The sequence below is a fragment of the Hyperolius riggenbachi genome, chromosome 2, assembly GCF_040937935.1.
Source record: "Hyperolius riggenbachi isolate aHypRig1 chromosome 2, aHypRig1.pri, whole genome shotgun sequence".
Classification (NCBI taxonomy): Eukaryota; Metazoa; Chordata; class Amphibia; order Anura; family Hyperoliidae; genus Hyperolius; species Hyperolius riggenbachi.
The window spans coordinates 403,846,420-403,866,014 of NC_090647.1; the positions used below are offsets into that span (position 1 = coordinate 403,846,420).

At 43.4% G+C, this 19,595-nt stretch overlaps 1 protein-coding gene across 1 annotated transcript in view; it reads right to left on the reverse strand.

Annotated features, from left to right (window-relative positions):
- NME7 (NME/NM23 family member 7) overlaps positions 1 to 19,595 on the reverse strand; it is a 311,856-nt gene that overhangs the window by 264,598 nt on the left and 27,663 nt on the right. Inside the window, exons 3-4 of the mRNA XM_068269804.1 lie at positions 8,387 to 8,553; positions 7,080 to 7,190 (exon numbers count right to left, since the gene is read on the reverse strand). Coding sequence (XP_068125905.1) covers positions 7,080 to 7,190; positions 8,387 to 8,553 — 278 coding nt within the window. The remainder of the gene's footprint in view (positions 1 to 7,079; positions 7,191 to 8,386; positions 8,554 to 19,595) is intronic.

The window sequence follows — 19,595 nt, forward strand, 5'->3', positions numbered from 1 at the left end:
GTATGGGTAGGTAGTACCCCAGTATCGTTAGTATAGTGCCCAGTATAGCTAGTATAGTGCCCAGTATAGCTAGTATAGTGCCCAGTATGGGTAGGTAGTGCCCCAGTATAGCCAGTATAGTGCCCAGTATAGGTAGTATAGTGCCCCAGCATAGCTAGTATAGTGCCCCAGCATAGCTAGTATAGTGCCCCAGCATAGCTAGTATAGTGCCCCAGCATAGCTAGTATAGTGCCCCAGCATAGCTAGTATAGTGCCCAGTATGGGTAGGTAGTGCCCCAGTATAGCTACTATAGTGCCCAGTATAGCTACTATAGTGCCCAGTATGGGTAGGTAGTGCCCCAGTATAGTGCCCCAGCATAGCTAATATAGGGCCCCAGCATAGCTAATATAGTGCCCCTCCCCTCGCGGCCGCCGCTGCTATTACCTTAGCTCGGCGCCGCTTCTATTCCCTTGTCCTGCTCATATATGGTAATCCATTCCACGGCGGCTGCGGTGTGATGACGTAGGAAACCATATAGAGCGGCTTCCTGTAACCGCGATGTGTATCGCCGTTACTATGGGAACCGCTCTCTACGGTTTCCTCCGTCATCACACAGCAGCCACCGTGGGGCGCGCTGCTGTGGAATGGATTACCGTATACGAGCAGGACAAGGGAATAGAAGCGGCGCCGAGCTAAGGTAATAGCAGCGGCGGCCGCAGGGGGAGTGGGGGCTTTATCACATGACTCGCAAGCAAGCCGACCCCCCAACTTTTGACCCCCTTTTTGGGGGTCAAAAATTCGGCTTGCTGGCGAGTATATACGGTATCTGTATATAAAATCATATGTATGTATGTATGTATGTATGTATGTGCAGCGATCACTTGAAAACGCCTTAACCGATTTGAAAGAAACTAAGTATACAGATCCCTTACTACCTGGGATGATATGTTCTGGGGGTCTCGCTGCTCCCCCTGCACATATGGGCGGAACTACAAACAGCAAATCAGATTTCACCCATTCATGTCAATGGAAAAAATGTAAAAAGCTGCCATTCTCACAGTAATCAGGTAGGGTTGCCAGGTGTCCGGTTTTACACCGGACAGTCCGGTTTTTGTGCGCTGTGTCCGGTGCAAAAAGGCATGCTAAACCGGACAATTAAGTTGTCCGGTTTAGAGACCCCCCCCCCCCCCGCAGCGCAGGAGGAGAACAGCGCAGCAGAGAGAGAGCTGGGAGCAGCGGTGGAGAAGGGGGGCAATCTCCCCCCCCTTCCCTCACCTTAGGGTGCTCTCTCTCCCCCGCTGTCTCCTCCAGGATGATGTGCAGGCTGGCGAGTGGCTGCAGGTGGAACTTACCTCTGTGTCGCTCCAGCGCCGGAAGTTCGGGTCCCGCAGCCGCTGAGATTCGACTCAAAAAAGATCCGGATCAAAGATCCGAATCATTCATGAGCCGGACAACACTAATCAGTCTGAATAGTGTTGTCCGGCTCATGAATGATTCGGATCTTTGATCCGGATCTTTTTTGAGTCGAATCTCAGCGGCTGCGGGACCCGAACTTCCGGCGCCTGCGACACAGAGGTAAGTTCCGCCCGCAGCCACCCGCCAGCCTGCACATCATATTGGAGGAGACAGCGGGGGAGAGAGAGCACCCTAAGGTGAGGGAAGGGGGGGGGAGATTGCCCCCCTTCTCCACCGCTGCTCCCAGCTCTCTCTCTGCTGCACTGTTCTCCTCCTGCGGGGGGGGGGGGGGAGGTTCACCTGGCTACCTATTCTGGGCACATATAGCCCCTGGCTACCTATTCCGGGCACATATACCCCCTGGCTACCTATTCTGGGCACATATAGCCCCTGGCTACCTATTCTGGGCACATATACCCCCTGGCTACCTATTCCGGGCACATATAGCCCCTGGCTACCTATTCCGGGCACATATAGCCCCTGGCTACCTATTCTGGGCACATATAGCCCCTGGCTACCTATTCTGGGCACATATAGCCCCTGGCTACCTATTCTGGGCAGTGGGCACATATAGCTCCTGGCTACCTATTCTGGGACATATATACCCCTGCCTACGTATACTGGGACATTTACACCCCTGCCTACATATACTGGGACATATATACCCCCTGGCTACATATACTGGGCACATATATCCCTGGCTACATATACTGGGAACACTGGCTGTTTGTCATTATGTGCATTTAGTGGTGAAAAGCTGTCTTTTTTGTGCATTTACTGGTGAAAAGCTGTCTCTTATTATGTGCATTTACTGGTGAAAAGCTGTGTCTTATTATGTGCATTTACTGGTGAAAAGCTGTCTCTTGTGCATTTACTGGCGAAAAGGTGTCTCTTATAATGTGCATTTACTGGTGAAAAGCTGTCTCTTATGTGCAGTTACTGGTGAAAAACTGTCTCTTATGTGCACTGGACCAGTACTACTGGTGAGGACAGTTAGTGACATGGCTATGTACTCTGTAATGTGCTGCAGAAGATGTCAGTGCGATATAAATACTATAATTTTTTTTTAAAAAAAGCCCATTGCTTAGCCCCACTCTACATAAAAGTGTGCTTCTGACTCCGCCCCTAACTCCACCCCTAACTCCACCCCCTGTCCGGTTTTCTCCATCAGCCGACCTGGCAACCCTATAATCAGGCCACAGTCCCCACACTTGGCACAGTTGGTCACTTGGTGGCAGAGGTTACAAATTCAGAAAAAGGGGCAGAGCATAAAACAGCCAATCTAATTTCAGCCATTCTTACACTGTTAATGGCAGGGTTTCCAAACTTGCCACACTTGGTCACTTGGTGACTGGGAATTAATATTCAGTGGGTGGAGCCTACAACAGCCAATCAAAATTCACCTATTGCTTTTCAAGGGGAATATTTAAACTTCTGCCATTCTCACACTGTTAATGGCAGAGGCTTCAAACTTGCTACAGTCGGTCATTGGGTGACTGGAGTTTAAATTCACTAAAGGGGCGGAGCCACAGACAGCCAATCAGATTTCCTTGGTGGATAAACTGCTTCCATTTACACATTTTTTATGCCAGGAACCCGAAAGCTCACAAACTTGATCATTGAGTGACTGTGTGTCAAGGTTACAAAAAGTGGGCAGAGCCAAAAACAAATTTCACTGGGAAAATATAAACCACAGCCATTGTTACACCGTTAATGGCAGGGTTCTCAAAGTTTCCCAGTTGGTCACTGGGTGACTGGGATTAATATTCGGGGAATGGGTGGAGCTTACAGCAGCCAATCAAAATTCACCTGTTGATTTTCAAGTGGAATATTTAAATTGCTGCCATTCTTACAATACCATATGCCTCAAACCTGGTACAGTTGGTCGCTGGATGACTGGGGTTCAAATTCAGAAAGGGTGCAGGGCCACAAACAGCCAATCAGATTTGTTTAATTTCAATAGGAATATACACATTATTGATACCAAGGACCCCAAAGCTCATAAAGTTGGTAATTGAGTGACTGTATGTCAAGGTTAGAAAAAGTGGGTGGCGCCAACAACTACATTTTTTTACATGGGAAAATATAAACTACAGCCATTCTTACACTATTAATGGCAGAGTTTTGAAACTTGACACAGTTGGTCACTGGGTGACTGGGAATAATATTCAGAAATGTGGGTGGAGCCTACAACAGCCAATCAAAATTAATCTAGTGATTTTCAAGGGGAATATTTACATTGCTGCCATTCTTACACTCTTAATGGCAGAGGCCTCAAACGTTATACAGTCAGTCATTAGGTGGCTGGAGTCCAAATTCACTAAAGGGGGTGGAGCCACAAACAGCCAATCAGATTTATTAGATTGATTTCAGCCATTCTGTTATTGGCATGGTTCTGAAACTTGACACTGTTGGTCACTGGATGATTGGGATTAATATTCAGGAAAGTGAGCAGAGCCTACAACAGACGATCAAAATTCAACTGTTGATTTTCAAGGGGAATATTTACATTGCTGCCATTCTTACTTTCTTAATGGTAGAGGTCTCAAATCTGGTACAGTCAGTCACTGGGAGACTGGGGTTTAAATTCTGAAAAGGGGGTGGGCCACAAACAGCCAATCAGATTTGTTTAATTTCAATGGGAAAATGCAACTTATTGATGTCAAGAACCCCAAAGTTGATAAACTTGGTCATTGAGTGGTTAGGTTAGAAACAGTGGGCAGAGCCAAAAACAACTAACTTTTTACATGAGAAAATATAAACTGCAGCCATTCTTACACTGTCAATGGCAGGGTTCTCAAACTTGACACAGTTGGTCACTGGGTGACTGGGATTAATATTGAGAAAAGGGGGTGGAGCCTACAACAGCAAATCAAAATTTACCTATTGATTTTCAAGGGGAATATTGAAACTGTTGCTATTCTTACACTGTTAATGGCAGGGGCCTTAAACCTGCTACAGTTGGTCATTAAGTGACAGAGTTCAAATTCACTTAAGAGATGGAGCCACAAACAACCAACCAATCAGATTTATTTGCTAGAAAAATTGCTTCCATTCACACAATTTTGATATCAGGAACCTGAAAGCTCACAAACTTGGTCACTGGGTGACTGTGTATCAAGGTTACAAAAAGTGGGTGGAGTCAAAAAGAAATGTCCCTGGGAAAATGTAAACTGCAGCCCTTATTCACTGTTAATGGCAGGGTTCTCAAACTTTGCACAGTTGGTTACTGGGTGACTGGGATTAATATTCAGAAAAGTGGGTAAAGCCTAAAAAAGCCAATCAAAATTCGCCTGTTGATTTTCAAGGGGAATATTTAAATTGCTGCCATTCTTAGACTGTTTATGGCACAATGGTCATTTCGTCACTGGGGGTTCAAATTCAGAAAAGGGGCAGAGCCACAAACAGCCAATCAGATTTGTTTCATTTCACTGGGAAAACACAAATTATTGATGCCAAGGCCCAGAAAGCTCACAAACTTGGTCATTTAGTGTTTGTGTGTTAGGGTTAGAAAAAGTGGGCAGAGCCAACAGCAGCCAAATACATACCCGGGTCATCAGCTAGTTGAATATAAAGTAGTGCATATGTAAGATTAAAAAAAATGTGTTCAGGAAACATTTTCTATTTTTAGTTTAGATAAAGTGCCTTAAGCCAAATGGTTTGATACTCTTTTGTCCTTCTACTCCGTACACACAGCCATATCTGCAGGAGTGTAGCAGCAAAATACCATCCTCCTTGACTTCCCGCTAGGTAAATATGCAAGGATGCCATATTAATGCACAAAAGTTCTTGCATCTGATCTGATATTTTTTCCAGGCAATTGTTGGTGGTTCCTGTCGTTAGGATAACCTCAGGCTCATCTAGGATACAAAGGAGACCAGATGCCCAATGGCACAGAATCGTAATGGGTTCAGGGTAGCAAATTTGCTATTGATATATACTCTCAAAAGCAAATTGCACATTTCCAGGGCATGCGCAGTAAAGACTGTGCTTGTCATCAGATCACGGGTTCTTATCAGCAAATAGCAGGCGATGAGTTATTGATCCGTCCCTGCTCAGATAATGTCACATTTAACTCTTTAAAACTCAGTATAAGAGCCAACGTGGGCTCCGGAGGGGGCTACTTCTGACTGAGGACTTTATTCACTCCTTTTCCTACTTTTATTCTACATGATCTGTATGCTGTATATATGCCTAGCATAGATGCATAGATGTAATTAAGAGAGGCCTGATCTAGCTATTAGAGATAGATCAAGTATGCAAGGAACGCTTAAGATTCTACAGACTGTTTGCTTTGCCAAGGTAGATACTGCTACTGAACATAACTGTATATTTGTTTTACAAATAAACTCTTGAACTTTGACGACGTCTACGAAGTCCTATCTCCTATGCTGTTTGCTGTGATGAGAGTCAAGTTATCACACTTCCTGTGATATGCTGCTGAACGAAGGTGTAGTGTTGTTGCCAATAGCAACCAACGTATAGAGATACCTATTTTCTGATCTGACTATTTCACCCCTCAGTCCTAAAAGACTGATCTTGCTCAGGTAATTAAAAAATCTGCAAGGTGGATTTTTCCAGCTGATCTCTACTGCAACCCCTAAAGATGGCCATACATCTAGCGATTTGGCTGTATGATTGACCATTTGATTAGATCATTTTATAGAATCAAGAGTGAATCGAGTGTGTTCCAGTATGCCCAATCAATGAAAAGTGTCTGATATCATTTTGAATCGACCAGCTTAGTCAATCGAGCAGGATGCAAGATATTGGTCGATAGCACAGGAATCAGCTACTGTTCACATGTCATCCAATCAACTCTAAATCAATATTTGCATTCAGAACATGGAGATACAACATCAGTCAGATCAATTAGTGAAAGTGAATTGCATAGGATATCGCTTGTGGTGTGTGCGACACTAGTCAATTGACTTTGGATCAACCATATTGAAGTAGATCGCTTAATTAAGTTGATCACTTTGTTGACTGAATCAGAATCGCTAGATGTATCGCTACCTTAACAGTGTGAGATTCAAATTTCTGCCAAATCCTGTGTGAAATAAATGCCATGTTCATGTGTATCTTTTTTTTCTGTATCTGGATTGAGCTATGCACAGATCATGCAGTTGATTTTGCATCTCTAGCTTAAAGAAAACCTGAACTGAAAATTAAAAGTCAAAATAAGCATACACAAGTCATACCTACCTTCCATGTAGTCTACTCCTCTGTGTCTTTCTCCTGTCCCGCATCCTGTTTGTCCACTGTGATCAAGGGAATTTTCCGTCCTCCATTTTGAAAATGGCCATTACCCATAACAGCTTTCTGGTCAGCACACAGTTAAACTTTGCCCACTTGAGCCATAGGGAAACATGGACACATCAGCTCTCCTCTCAGCTATAACTGACAGCAACTGATATTTTACTGACAGCAACTGATATATTTCAGATCTGACAAAATATTGTCAGAACTGGAAGGGATTATTGTCAGAAGAAAATGGTGAGTTTCTGAGAGGGACTGATGGCAAGGAAACTATGTAATGTTCATTTGTTTTAAATATTTTTACTCAGTACAGGTTCTCTTTAAGTAGTCTGTCTATGATTAATGCTTTAAGTAGTAGCAGTTATTCCTTTAAGCAAATACTTACCGAGAAAGATGAACCATTTTCGCCATTGTAATAGTCAGTCCTGAATCTAAAATGGCTTGAATAATTGAGCCCATCTTAGCTAAAGCATCAGGTTTTATCATAGCCAATGTTCTGTGAAAGTGAGAAGGAAAATATCATTATTTTAGCTTATAAAATATGAATCTTACTATGGATATCAGACAAAGTTAGACTTTAAAAGGCATTGCAATTCAAAATTGACCTAATGATATCAAATGTAATTTGCTTTCTGAAGTGCCCCTGTGGGATAGGCTATGTGGGACAGACCTCCAGACCCATTAGGGTGAGAGTTAATGAACATCGTAGCGATATAAGATTGTACAGAAAATATTATAATGACCCTTATAAGAATTTTGATTCCCCTATAGGCAGACATTATTTTGAATGTTTCCATATGGTAAATGATTTATGGTGGTGTGTATTGGAGCAAGTTACAACAAGAGAAGGGATGGACAATGAGACAACCCTCCTAAGAAGGGAAAGTAAGTGGATTAATAGGTTGGAAACCCTTGCACCTAATGGACTTAATGAGGAATGTAATATGAGATGTTTCCTATAACCTGGATGGACTGGGGTACTGTGACTTTAAGAGCCCTATAATTAAGGTGAGATGCTTCAAGAGTAAAACAAAGAAGCATTCTCATTAGTAGGCTTCATGATCAGCTGAGAACAACTCATCAAATTCTGACTTTTAAGGCTTGTGTACGTGGACTGCAGTGGTAAATAAAAAAAAACAAAAGTGATATACAATGCACCGTGTTCATACTGACGATTGTACTGATTTTTACTGACGTTTTCCAAATGTTGCAGAACAGAACAAGCTGTATTTTGAAAATGTGATGTAAATACAAAAAATGGCAAACGCAGATTAACCAGTCATGTACAAAATACATTTTATCTTTTGCAGACAACGCTGTTTACGTGAACACAGAAAACATCTGTAGAGAGAACTGTTTGCCCACAGCAATCAAGCCCCAACTAAAATGGGTATACTGCTAAAAGAAAGAATAATGGGAATGATCTGATTAGTTGCTGAGGGTGACAAAAACTTTCTCCATTCAAGTACTAGTGACCATTGCTTTTGTTGTTTAGGAAAAAAAATCCTTGTTCAAGAAACCTAGCTTATTGACTGAACATGCTAGGAATTTGACAAACAAACCAGGATTTGTACAGTAAGCCGATTTCATCTTCTGATGTTGTACACAAGCGCAGGAGTTGAAATGAAAATAGTAAGCCTGTCTTTATTTAGTTGAAAACAGAATGCTACAAGTTAAATTAATGAAACTCACTTTTCCTTCTTACTGCCAAGCCTGCGGGCAGTGTACTGATCTCCAAAGTCAACAAGATGAAGATGACGAGAAAAAACATTTATTTTGTTGCCGACAAATAAATCTTCTTTCCGTAAGGCATCATACTTAGTCCGTCTTAGAAAGACACGGTGGTTCTTCACATCATACTGTAGAGGTATAGTCACATAAAGATAACAGTTATTATTATTATCATCACTATTATTATTGTTTACCTAGAGCCTTCACTATCTTAAACAGCTATACAGTAAGTCCCCTGTGAATGAAAAAAAACCTTCTAAAGTTGCTCATAGAGTTATGGTCAGCACTGGGTGACGGCCTAATATCTATGAGATCAGCACACATGTTGGAAGAAAATCAGCCCGGCATATTTGTAAACATACATCAGGCGACTTAGGTGGTTGATCGACCATCCGATTCGATTATTATAATCGTATCGGATGAAAATCGGTGCTGCCAAGTGCATGCCCAAGCGATGATGCGAACAATTTCGGGCCGAAATTGGTCGCATAAAACAGTTGGACATGTTGCAAGATGCAGGGCTGACACACTCGATCGGGTGCACAACGGTAATGGGGGACAGACAAGCGACGAATGCAACAAAACCCCTGTCACTGTTCCCGTAGTGTGTAAATGTGCATGTATATGTGTGTTTATAATATACCTGTACTGTGTCACGGTGCCTATCCGTCTTCTGAATCCGCTGCTCTTCCATGAGTCCCATACACACTGCCGATGCATAGAGCCCTGGCGCACGTGTGATGGCACACGTGCTACACCGGCAGCATGTATAGGGCTAATGAAGAACGACAGATTAGGAAGACTGACAGGCACTGTGACACAGGAAAGGCAACGTATAAACGAACGCATGCATGCACATTTACACAGTAGAGATGCGGCGGACTTGGCCAATTCTTGAGAAATTTCATGCTGAAATTGGTTGAGAATTGGCCTGCGGTGTATGGGCAGCTGACAGATCACTCTCCAATCAGATTCGATCACAAAGAGATTTGTCACTTGGTTGAATCTGCTCATTATCATTATGTATGGGCACCTTTACTGTTTCCTATTGTTCTCCTCCAAGCCAATCAACACTGGTAGTGTCTGCTGTCTGATCATCACTCATTCCTCTTCCCCTCTGTACAAACACTTAAGTCAAACATTTCTGTGTTTGTGCGCGCGCGGGCATGTGCAATTTTGTTTTCCCAGTCAGAAGACGTTGAGGGTTGTTGGACTGTGCCTGCACATTTCAATGTTCTATCACAGTCATCTCATATGAGCTTTACATTTTTAAGATCTGTAGCAACTGCTGTTTGTAACTCAATATACTGAAAAACTGTAGTTACTAAAGGTAAACTGCATACACAAAAGCATATTTATCAAAATCAGGGTAAGGAGAAACTAACACATCTAGTGCAAAACAGGTACAAACATGAAGCAGTTACGCAGAGTAACCAATAAAAATCCTTGGTCTGAGGATATGCAGCATGTTTCCATCAGTGCTAATCATGTTTTACTTTCACTCGTTTTTATAACCCTGCCCCATAGTTCTTGCTGGACAAATAATAATGCATTTGTTAGGTCTACACTACCATATATAGTCGAGTATAAGCTGACTATACAAGTTTTTGGTGGGGGTAGGCAGAATATAGCAGTGATGGCTATGTTCCCCCCACCAAATGCGGAGCAGTATGTGGAGGTGATGGCTGTGTGGCGCTAATACTGCTCTCTACTATGTCACTAAGCATTAGCTTTCTGAATTTGTACAACCTAGCTGTTCAGTCCACTGTAGTGGACACACTACATAATCCTACACTCCCAAAACATAAAAAGAAAGTCAGGATGGAGATGGAGGCTGTGATTCCCCCTTGTGTGGCCCCCAGCATATGCAGTGCGGTAAAGGTGGTGGCTTCCGAGTGGTGCCTGGCATATTTGGCATGGTGGAGATGGCGGCTGAGCCCCCCCAGTTTGGCCCCCGGCACATGTAGTGCGGTAAAGGTGGTGGTTGTGACCCTCCCTCCCCTCGAGTGGTGCCTGGCATATTTGGCATGGTGGAGATGGCGGCTGTGACTCCCCCTGTTTGGCCCCCGGCATATGCAGTGCAGTAAAGGTGATGGCTGTGACTCCCCCAAGTGATGACCGGCATAAATGGCATAGTGGAGATGGCGGCTTTGACTCCCCTGTGTGGCCCCCGGCATATGCAGAGCAATACACAGTGTAGTGTGCTTCTTTTGCTTACAGGTCCGTGCCGCCAGGCTTCCTCTTCAACCTCCGTTGCAGTCTTATCTATGCAGTGCACATAATGGGCTTGCGGTGCACATAATGGAAGGCTCCACTAGACAGCATCATAAAGATAAGACTGACGGAGGCTGCATATGCCGGGCACCACTCGGGGGAAGGTGTCACAGCCATCATCATGTAGCGACTCATGTATAGACACGCTCACTTTTGGGACACTTTTTTGACCCAAGAAGTCGCCTTATACTAGAGTATATACAGTAAATAAGATCAATTATGAAAACATTTTGCAAATGGACCAGAACAATTTTCACATTTCAGCACTGCTACCATTCATTTGGCAACAATTTTATCACTACCTATCACACCCAAATTATATATATATATATTATATATGTACTTGATTTATTTTCTATGCATTTTAAAGGGTAATATGAGGAAAAAATACAACCAGTCAGTCAGAAGCAGTGCTGGAACAAGGTCCTGTAGCACCCAATACAAGGATAACAAAATGTACCCCTCCCCCTTTTTATTGACGCAATTTGGATAGTATACATGGAGAACTTCAAATGTGCTACCAACCTGGGGGTCCATCATGCTGCTTAGCATCTACAGAAAGCAAGTGTAAAAGTGCCCATCAACAGTTCAGTTCCATCCCATGGACTATTGTTCATCCAATATGACTGTCATAAAACAAATAGGCCCATATGCAATTCACTTTTTCTTCTGAGTTTTCTCCTAGTTGATATTTTCACAGCTTGTCATAAAATGCATTAAAAGCCCCCAACAAGCAAAAAAATACTCAAAATAAATGTAGTTATTACTTTTTCACTAACTTTTGAGTACTTTTTCAATTGTAAATTGCTGAAAAGTTCGTTTAAAGAAAAGATGAAAATTATCTCCTAGGAGATAACTCAGGTGAAAAAGTTGATTGCATATGGGCCATTAACTCTTTGTACACTTGCATGCAAATGTTCAAACAAATTCATTCAAAGATTCACTCATCCAGGCACCACTGTTATCCCTACAGCTAAGTTAAAAGCCAGGGTCTTCGTTCACAAAAGAATGCATTCTTTTGCTTAGTCACCTACATTGCGCAGACGTACCCAGATAATTGTAGGTTTCCTAACGCTAACCCTGTAACATGCATAGTGCAGACATGACATGCAAACATTCATTGCATCAAACTTATCTAGGGATTAGGAGCACACATCCTGACGTCCTCTCCTGGGACAGATAGCGCGTCATACCAATCATACAAGGGAGCTAACATAATGTATCCATGTGCACCATGCACATACACCAGCATAAGCTGTGTGCATGCTGACAAAAACACAGACAGGGGAAGGTAGGAGTGCACGGCTTTAAAACCCTGGCCACAAGGGTCATATATGTGTTTCTTTTCTCAGTATGATTGTCGTGACCGATCGAAAACAATCAGTTGTGCCCACTAACGGAAGGAAACTGCCACTGCTGCCTGAATGTGGAAAATGTAGCTTGCTTTGTCCTGCTTTCAGCTTGGTACTTAGTGCTGCCTGAGCCAAGGCTTCCATTGCAGTCACCATTCACTAAAGTGACATGTGCAGCAAGTTCTAAGCCAGTCTCAGGCAACATGGCAGGAAGCCAGCACGGCTTTCGTTGTAGCAGCTTTCCTGCTGTTGCCTAGCAACAGTAACACCACAGCCACGCCTGTTATCTGTCTGATGACAACGTAACTTAGGCCCCTTTTACACTTACTCCATTGCTCTCAGTTAAAACTGAAAGAAAACTGATTTTCAAAGTAATGCCCGTGTTTTCCTATGGCACAGTTCCCACTATACGCGTTTTAATTGAAATCTTTTTCACAATGCACTGCTATGGAGAAAATACGTACCAATGCGTACTAACGCATACCAACACATTACGTGTAAAAGGGCCCTTAGGCACAGAGCGGGCCACTAAAAAGAAGAATGGGGGTCTTGGAGGTGAGTTCAGGTAGGGAGAGGAATGCACCCTAGTGGCATGGCACCCAGAGGCTGGTGCCTTTTCCAGCCTCTGCCTCAACATGGCCCTGTTTAGAAGTATAGTATGGATGTATTACCTGCACAGAAGACATACACTGAATTAAAGAGGCACTATGGTGAAAAATTGTAAAAATGTAAAATATGTGCAAACAAAACAAATAAGAAGTAGTTTTTTTGCAGAGTAAAATGAGCCATAAATTACTTTTCTCCTATGTTGCTGTCACTTACAGTAGGTAGTAGAAATCTGACAGAAGCGACAGATTTTGAACTAGTCCATCTCTTCATGAGGGGATTTTCAGGGATTTATTTATTTTCAAAAGCACTTAGTGAATGGCATTTGCTCCAACCAACTGCCAAAAAACTGTGTAGTATAAGAATTTAAGTATTATATGATTGAATTCGTAGGCCTCAGTTACTTGAACTGAGGTTAGTTAAAAGACTTGATTTGCAGAGTATACCTTTAAAGAGGATTTCTGGAAGCACTGAAGAACAGCGTGATTTGGAACTCCCAAGGCTGTATCAGAGATATCTGTTATAATTCACCTTTTTGCTTCGACACCAGCAACTTCTTAGAGTTGCACCTCACAGACTGTGAGATAACTTGACTCTCACACAGCAAGCATTATTGGAGATAGACCGTTTTCAGTCGTCTTCAAAGTACAAGTTGTTTATTCAGGAAACAGATATACAGATACAGTTCGTCACATCTTAGCCAAGCAGATTTTCATGTTGCATTGCAGCTTCTTGATTACCTTCCTAGTGACAGTAATCAGGTGATCTCCTGTCTATACTATGTTACATCCTCTAGACTACCTATGTACAGCATACATCATATCAGAACAGAAATGGATTATATAAAGGTTTAAGCCAGCAGGGACAGGTAGCAAGACGGAAAGAGTGCTACTCCATACTCCGGCTGTGGGTTTTATATGAACCAGAAAGAGTTAAATGTGACCCCATCTGATCCATCTATGATTGGTTCAGATCCCTTGTGATGTCAGGACACACACCTACTCGATTAATATTCTATAAGATATTATGCCCTAGTTGCAGGAATGTTAGGTTTTATAAATATGGCCCATGTTGATTGTTCCCGTAGTCCATTGTCTGGGGCAGTGTAGGCCTAAGACCTTGGTCTAGGAACATCTTCTCAGTATCTGCTTGTATCATCTGCTTCAAGCAGACACTGAGATGCTTCTGCCTGCATCACGAAAACCTCTATTTAAAGGTATACTCTGCGAACAAGCCTTTTACCTAAAACTCAGTCCAAATAACTGAGGCCCACTTAAATTATAACAATATCCAGTGCAGAGGCCAGACCAGCTGGCAACGAACAACATAAACATGAGCCATTGTTATAAAACTATTCTCGCAAGAACATTAAACAATGGCCTCCTCAGAACAAGATGACAGTTCCTTGGAAAAGGGAATTGTCAGAGCATGTGCAGTAAAGATGTTTGTCACGGGGTCTTATCAGCCAATAGCAGGCGATGAGTTATTGATCCGTCCCTGCTCAGATGAAGTCACATTTAACTCTTCAGAGGTTAGCATAAGAATAGCTAACGTGGCTCCCGGGGGGCTACTTCTGACTTCTGGCTGATGACTTCCACTCTCTACTCTTTTTGTAATGTATTGTCATCTTATCTAACTGTATGCTGTATATAAGCCTAAAGCCCCATCTACACGATGGGACATTGCAGCGATCCGGCGGCTCGATTAGCCGCCAGATCGCCTCTTCCGCGTGCCCGCCGCGTCCCCGCTCGCCGCGCGTGCGCCGGCATCAATACCCGCTCGATTCCCGCTCGTCCCCGCGCCGCGCCGCTTATCTTCCGCTTGATTCCCTGCCATTGTCCCCTAGCAGGGAGCGAGCAGGGAATCGGCGGAAGCAAGATCCGTCCAGTCAGATCTTATCAATCGAGCCGCATCAGCGGCTCGATTGATACGGAGCATCGCTGCCGCATCTACTCGTGTAGATGCGGCTTAAGTGCAACATAGTATAGATGTAACATAAGAGAGGCCTGATCTAGCCATTAGATATAGATCAAGTATGCAAGGTAACACAAAGAGGACTTACTACAGACCAATTGCTTCGCTGAGATGTAACAACATGTAGAGATAAGCATCTGTATATCTGTTTACTGAATAAACTCCTGAAACTTTGAGGACGTCTAAGAAGTTCTATCTCCTATGCTGTTGCTGTGATGAGAGTCGAGTTATCACACTTCCTGTGATATGGTGCGAACGAAGGTGTAGTGTTGTTGCCCATAGCAACCAACGTATAGATTTATTACATGTAGCAAGCAGGGAAGCTGGCCAGCATCATTGCTTAAATGCTTTTTAGGAAATATCTCTATAAAAAATAAAAGCCTTGGCTTATTTTACTATGGAAAAAGATACTTCCTATTTGTCTATGTTCGCATATATTTTAAACTTTACAATTTGTTGCCATAGTGCCCCTTTTAAAGCAAGGTCTACCCAAGGAAGGCTTGGACCAGATGGATATACAGTTTGGAAAGAACAACAGATTATAATTATTCCACTTATCTTGACCACCAACTGGGTCCTAACATATAAATTAAACTAACTACTGATTACTACATTTCTAAATACAAGTAGGTTAGCTTGTTAGCAATACTTGCCCTTTAAGTTTTTTTTTCCACAGAGAAAAGCCTTTTGTAATACAAGGTAAGACTCATAAGTTACACACTGTGAAATCTCTTATCTACAAGACAGCACAAACCATTCCCAGCTGCACATTCAGAACCCATAAAAACTGTAATACAAAAGATAACCTGTATTTCTGAGAATAAAAATTATACCACAAAGGAAGCGTGGTAAAATGGCTTACAGTCAAACAATTTGTTATAAGAAGATGGGGTGGGGTGTCACAACACCTTAACCATTTGAGGACCACAGTCTTTTTGCCCCTTAAGGACCAGAGCCTTTTTTTCCATTCAGACCACTACAGCTTTCACGGTTTATTGCTCGGTCATACAACCTACAACCTATCACGTATGACGCGATCGCCGCACATCCACGCCTGCTGCCGCCGCTGATGGGTGTATTCCGGTCGTTTGGGCCCAGCCCTTGCCGCCGCCCATCGACTTAAGGCGGTCGGCAAGTGGTTATAAGGAAATATATATGGCAGCTTCCATTTACATCTCACTTTAGTTGTCCTTTAACCTCTCTGGTAACATTTGACGTACAACGCTGTTCAGTTGTACGTCAAATGTTACCATATTATGGTCATTATTCCCCAAGTGCTCTCAATCCTCCACATTAATTAGAATATCTGGTTTGTTTGAAATGACCAAATACAGCAGGGAACTGTTTTGGTAACCATTTGAATCAAGTTTTGTCTTGCAGTGCTGATATAAATCTGACACTTTTACTAGAGCTACAACTAGAACTTTTGCTAGAGTTCCAATATCCAGGTCAATGTCTGGATAATTGAAATCACCAATAACTAGGAACCGTCAAAAAGAAGGCCTTCAGGGGATTACCGCGTTAGTAAGTGGTAATCCCCGTCTGGCAGCCAGCCAAGCAGGAAGTGACGCTCACTTCCTGTGGCTGAAGCAATCATGTGTGTGGAAACGTATTGCTAAAATGTGCGGCAGACATTTTAACACACATTTGTAACCATAGACTTACACGGCTTCGGGTCCGCTGCACGTTGCCGCAGGTTAGTGCACATACTGTAACGTAAGTTTGCCCTCGTATTGGGGATGCAGCTAAAACGCCACTTAAGTTGTATTGCGACACTTCATGTCGGTATGAAAGTCCCCATAGATTTTCATTGCTCTGTGGTGCGGTAAAAATACTGCACCGTCCCAGTGTGAAAGGCCCCTCAATCTGCTGCAGTAATTGTACTTCCTCCATACATGTGTGTTTATATTTTCAAACTTAATTTTATTTGGAAAATACAACAATTCTAAGCAAGGTCATGTGTCAAGGTGATGCAGCTTGGTTACATCGATAGCAGTGGGAAATGTGAATAAACCCACTGTAGCTCATCAGATTTTCTCTCCATCACTGACTTTCCAATCCATCACATGAAGAGTGCCGGCCATCCAAACCAGTTCCCTTCCTTCCACACTAAGTAAGCCACTTTCACTGACCACTGGTCTAGCAACAGCTCAGCTATATAGAAGAGCTGGATGAGAGGCTCCCAGGGTGGTGTAGAACGGATATAATAAACAGAGTAATATAGAGGCACCCTGAGTTCTGTTACACTACCAGGCATGCTCAGGGCCGGATTTGTACTTTCCAGTGCCCTAGGCCTGCTGTCACCAAGCGCCCCCCCCCCCCCAAAAAAAAAAAAATTTGTCCAACACTCTGACTAGCGATCATTGGTTTGAATGGGCTCACCTCAGTTGTGCTGCTCTGCCTTCCATTCAACAAATAATTCCTGTAATTTGCGCTCCTGCTCGAATGTGCAGAGCACGCGATAGTGTTCTGGGCATGCATACTTGAGAAATGACGCTGATGTATGACTGGTACTTGTCAAGAATGCCTAACACTGTACCGGCCTCAGTTGCTGTGCAGATCTGGGCAGGAGCGAGATATTACAGGGAGCGCGAGTGGCCAGAGCATGCGCTGCTTCTTTGTCCTCTGTGCGACTGGCTGCAGTCAGAGCCACATACAGGTGACAGGGAGCGCGAGTGGCAAGAGCATGCGCTGCTTCTTTGTCCTCTGTGCGACTGGCTGCAGTCGGAGCCACCAACAGGTGGCAGGGCAGTGCAATGGAGAGTAGCCCATCCAAAACAGAGAACAGGTAAGTAGAAAACATCCTGTCAAGACCCACTTTGGATGTTCTAATTGTAATTACAGTGGACCTGAACTCAGAACTTCCTGCTCTAAAAGATACACAACAACATAACCTTTCAATAAAAACATTTTTGTTACAGCTGATACAAATCCTGCAATAAATCTGCAGTGTGTATACTTCCTGCTTTTATGGAAGCAGACATATTTTTAACATCCTGTGCTTTCAAATGAGCTTAGCTGTTGTGGCAGTCAGGTGACACAGTGTAGAGAGCAAATTACAACTTGTGACACAGAGGAGGGGGAATTAGACAGGCTCTCGAAATACATACAGGGTACATTTCTCTGTTTTCCTTCTGTCCTGTACAAGAGTTTAGCTCCACTTTAAAGCATCTGAATGACATTTATTTATATTTGCTGAAAAATCTATGCATCTCTTTTGAATGCTGAATGTACATATGGTGGTGTGCTCTAACATACTGACAGTATACAGGAACAAAGTCTGAAGAAGGCTTATTTAAATTGCCTTTAAAACGTTTTTTTTAGGGTAAATGAGGCATGTAGCATCATGTTTTTTTAATGATGTGGAGACTTAAAATCCCTCTCTCAGATGGGAAATCCGAGTTTGCTCGGATAGTGCCATTCAGATTTTAAAAAAATATCCGAATTGCTATTCAAAGTTCGGATAGTGGAAAAAGTTCAGATTATCTGGGTAGTTCGGATACCCAAATATTGGATGAGCACCACTGCTCAGGTGTATTTAAAATGACAGTTTAGCAATGAAAGGGAAAAAAAACAGCATTTTTTATCCTGCAGTCTCATAGATGGTAGGAGATGGAAGACAGAAAATCAGAGAGTCAGGAAAGAGTTAACTAAGGAAGAGAAGCGACCACTGCTAAAACAGTCATAAATTAGGACTAGCTAAATTAACAACTGCTGGGGTCAGTGTCAAAGTTGTAAAAGTGGTGAAGAAACTCTCTGAGTGAGTTTGGGAATGCCTGCATTAAAACTCAGCGGAACTTAGTTCTATCTGCTTTGTAATGTAAATCCCTGGTATTTCTCACATCAATCTGTAAGTCTATCATACAAAGAAAGGAATGGATTATCAGGTGACCGTTATGATTGATCCTGATTGTTTTAACACATCAGGAAGTGAGAGAGAGATGAAGGGATTGGGGAACTGTGGAATTCATCTATTAGTGCAGAGCAGGGCGCTGGCTGGCTGCGCTGCGGGACCAGAAGAGATGATTTACTTTGACATATGACCTCTTCTCTCTCCAAGTCATGCCGCCCTTCTTATCTTATCTAATTTTATCGCCCTAGGCCGTGGCCTTTCTGGCCTTTCCAGAAATCCGGCCCTGTGCATGCTCAGATGTACCAAAATTTGGTTCGGGTACATTCGAATTCGGGTCCGCATGACATTCGAATTCGAATTCGCCTTCGACCACGAAATTCGGTTCGAATTCATATTCGGTTCGGGGTTACGGCTAAAAATTCGGTAAAAATTTGTGTTCGCGAATTCGGGTTTTTTTTGTGTTTTTTTTTAAGGGAATTCACATTGAAATAGGTGTACTTAAAAAAACAAAACTAAAAACGTGACGTGTGGCACTGGCAGCAGGAAATGCATTGTGTGGACCCTGACAGCAGGAGGATAAATACAGCAGCAGGAGGATAAATACAGCAGCAGCAGGAGGAGGAGGAGTGACGTGTGGCACTGGCAGCAGGCAATGTATTGTGTTGACCCTGGCGGTGGGACCACTGACAGCGGGAGGATAAATACAACAGCAGCAGCAGGAGGAGGAGGAAGAGGAGTGACGTGTGTTGGCACTGGTAGCAGGCAATGCATTGTGTGGACCCTGGCGGTGGGACCACTGACAGCAGCAGGATAAATACAACAGCAGCAGGAGGAGTGACGTGTGGCACTGACAGCAGGCAATGCATAGTGTGGACTCTGGCGGTGGGACCACTGACAGCAGCAGGATAAATATAACAGCAGCAGGAGGAGGAGGTGGAGTGACGTGTGGCACTGGCAGCAGGCAATGCATAGTGTGGACCCTGGCGGTGGGACCACTGACAGCAGCAGGATAAATACAACAGCAGCAGTAGGAGGAGGAGTGGCGTGTGGCACTGGCAGAAGGCAATGCATAGTGTGGACTCTGGCGGTGGGACCACTGACAGCAGCAGGA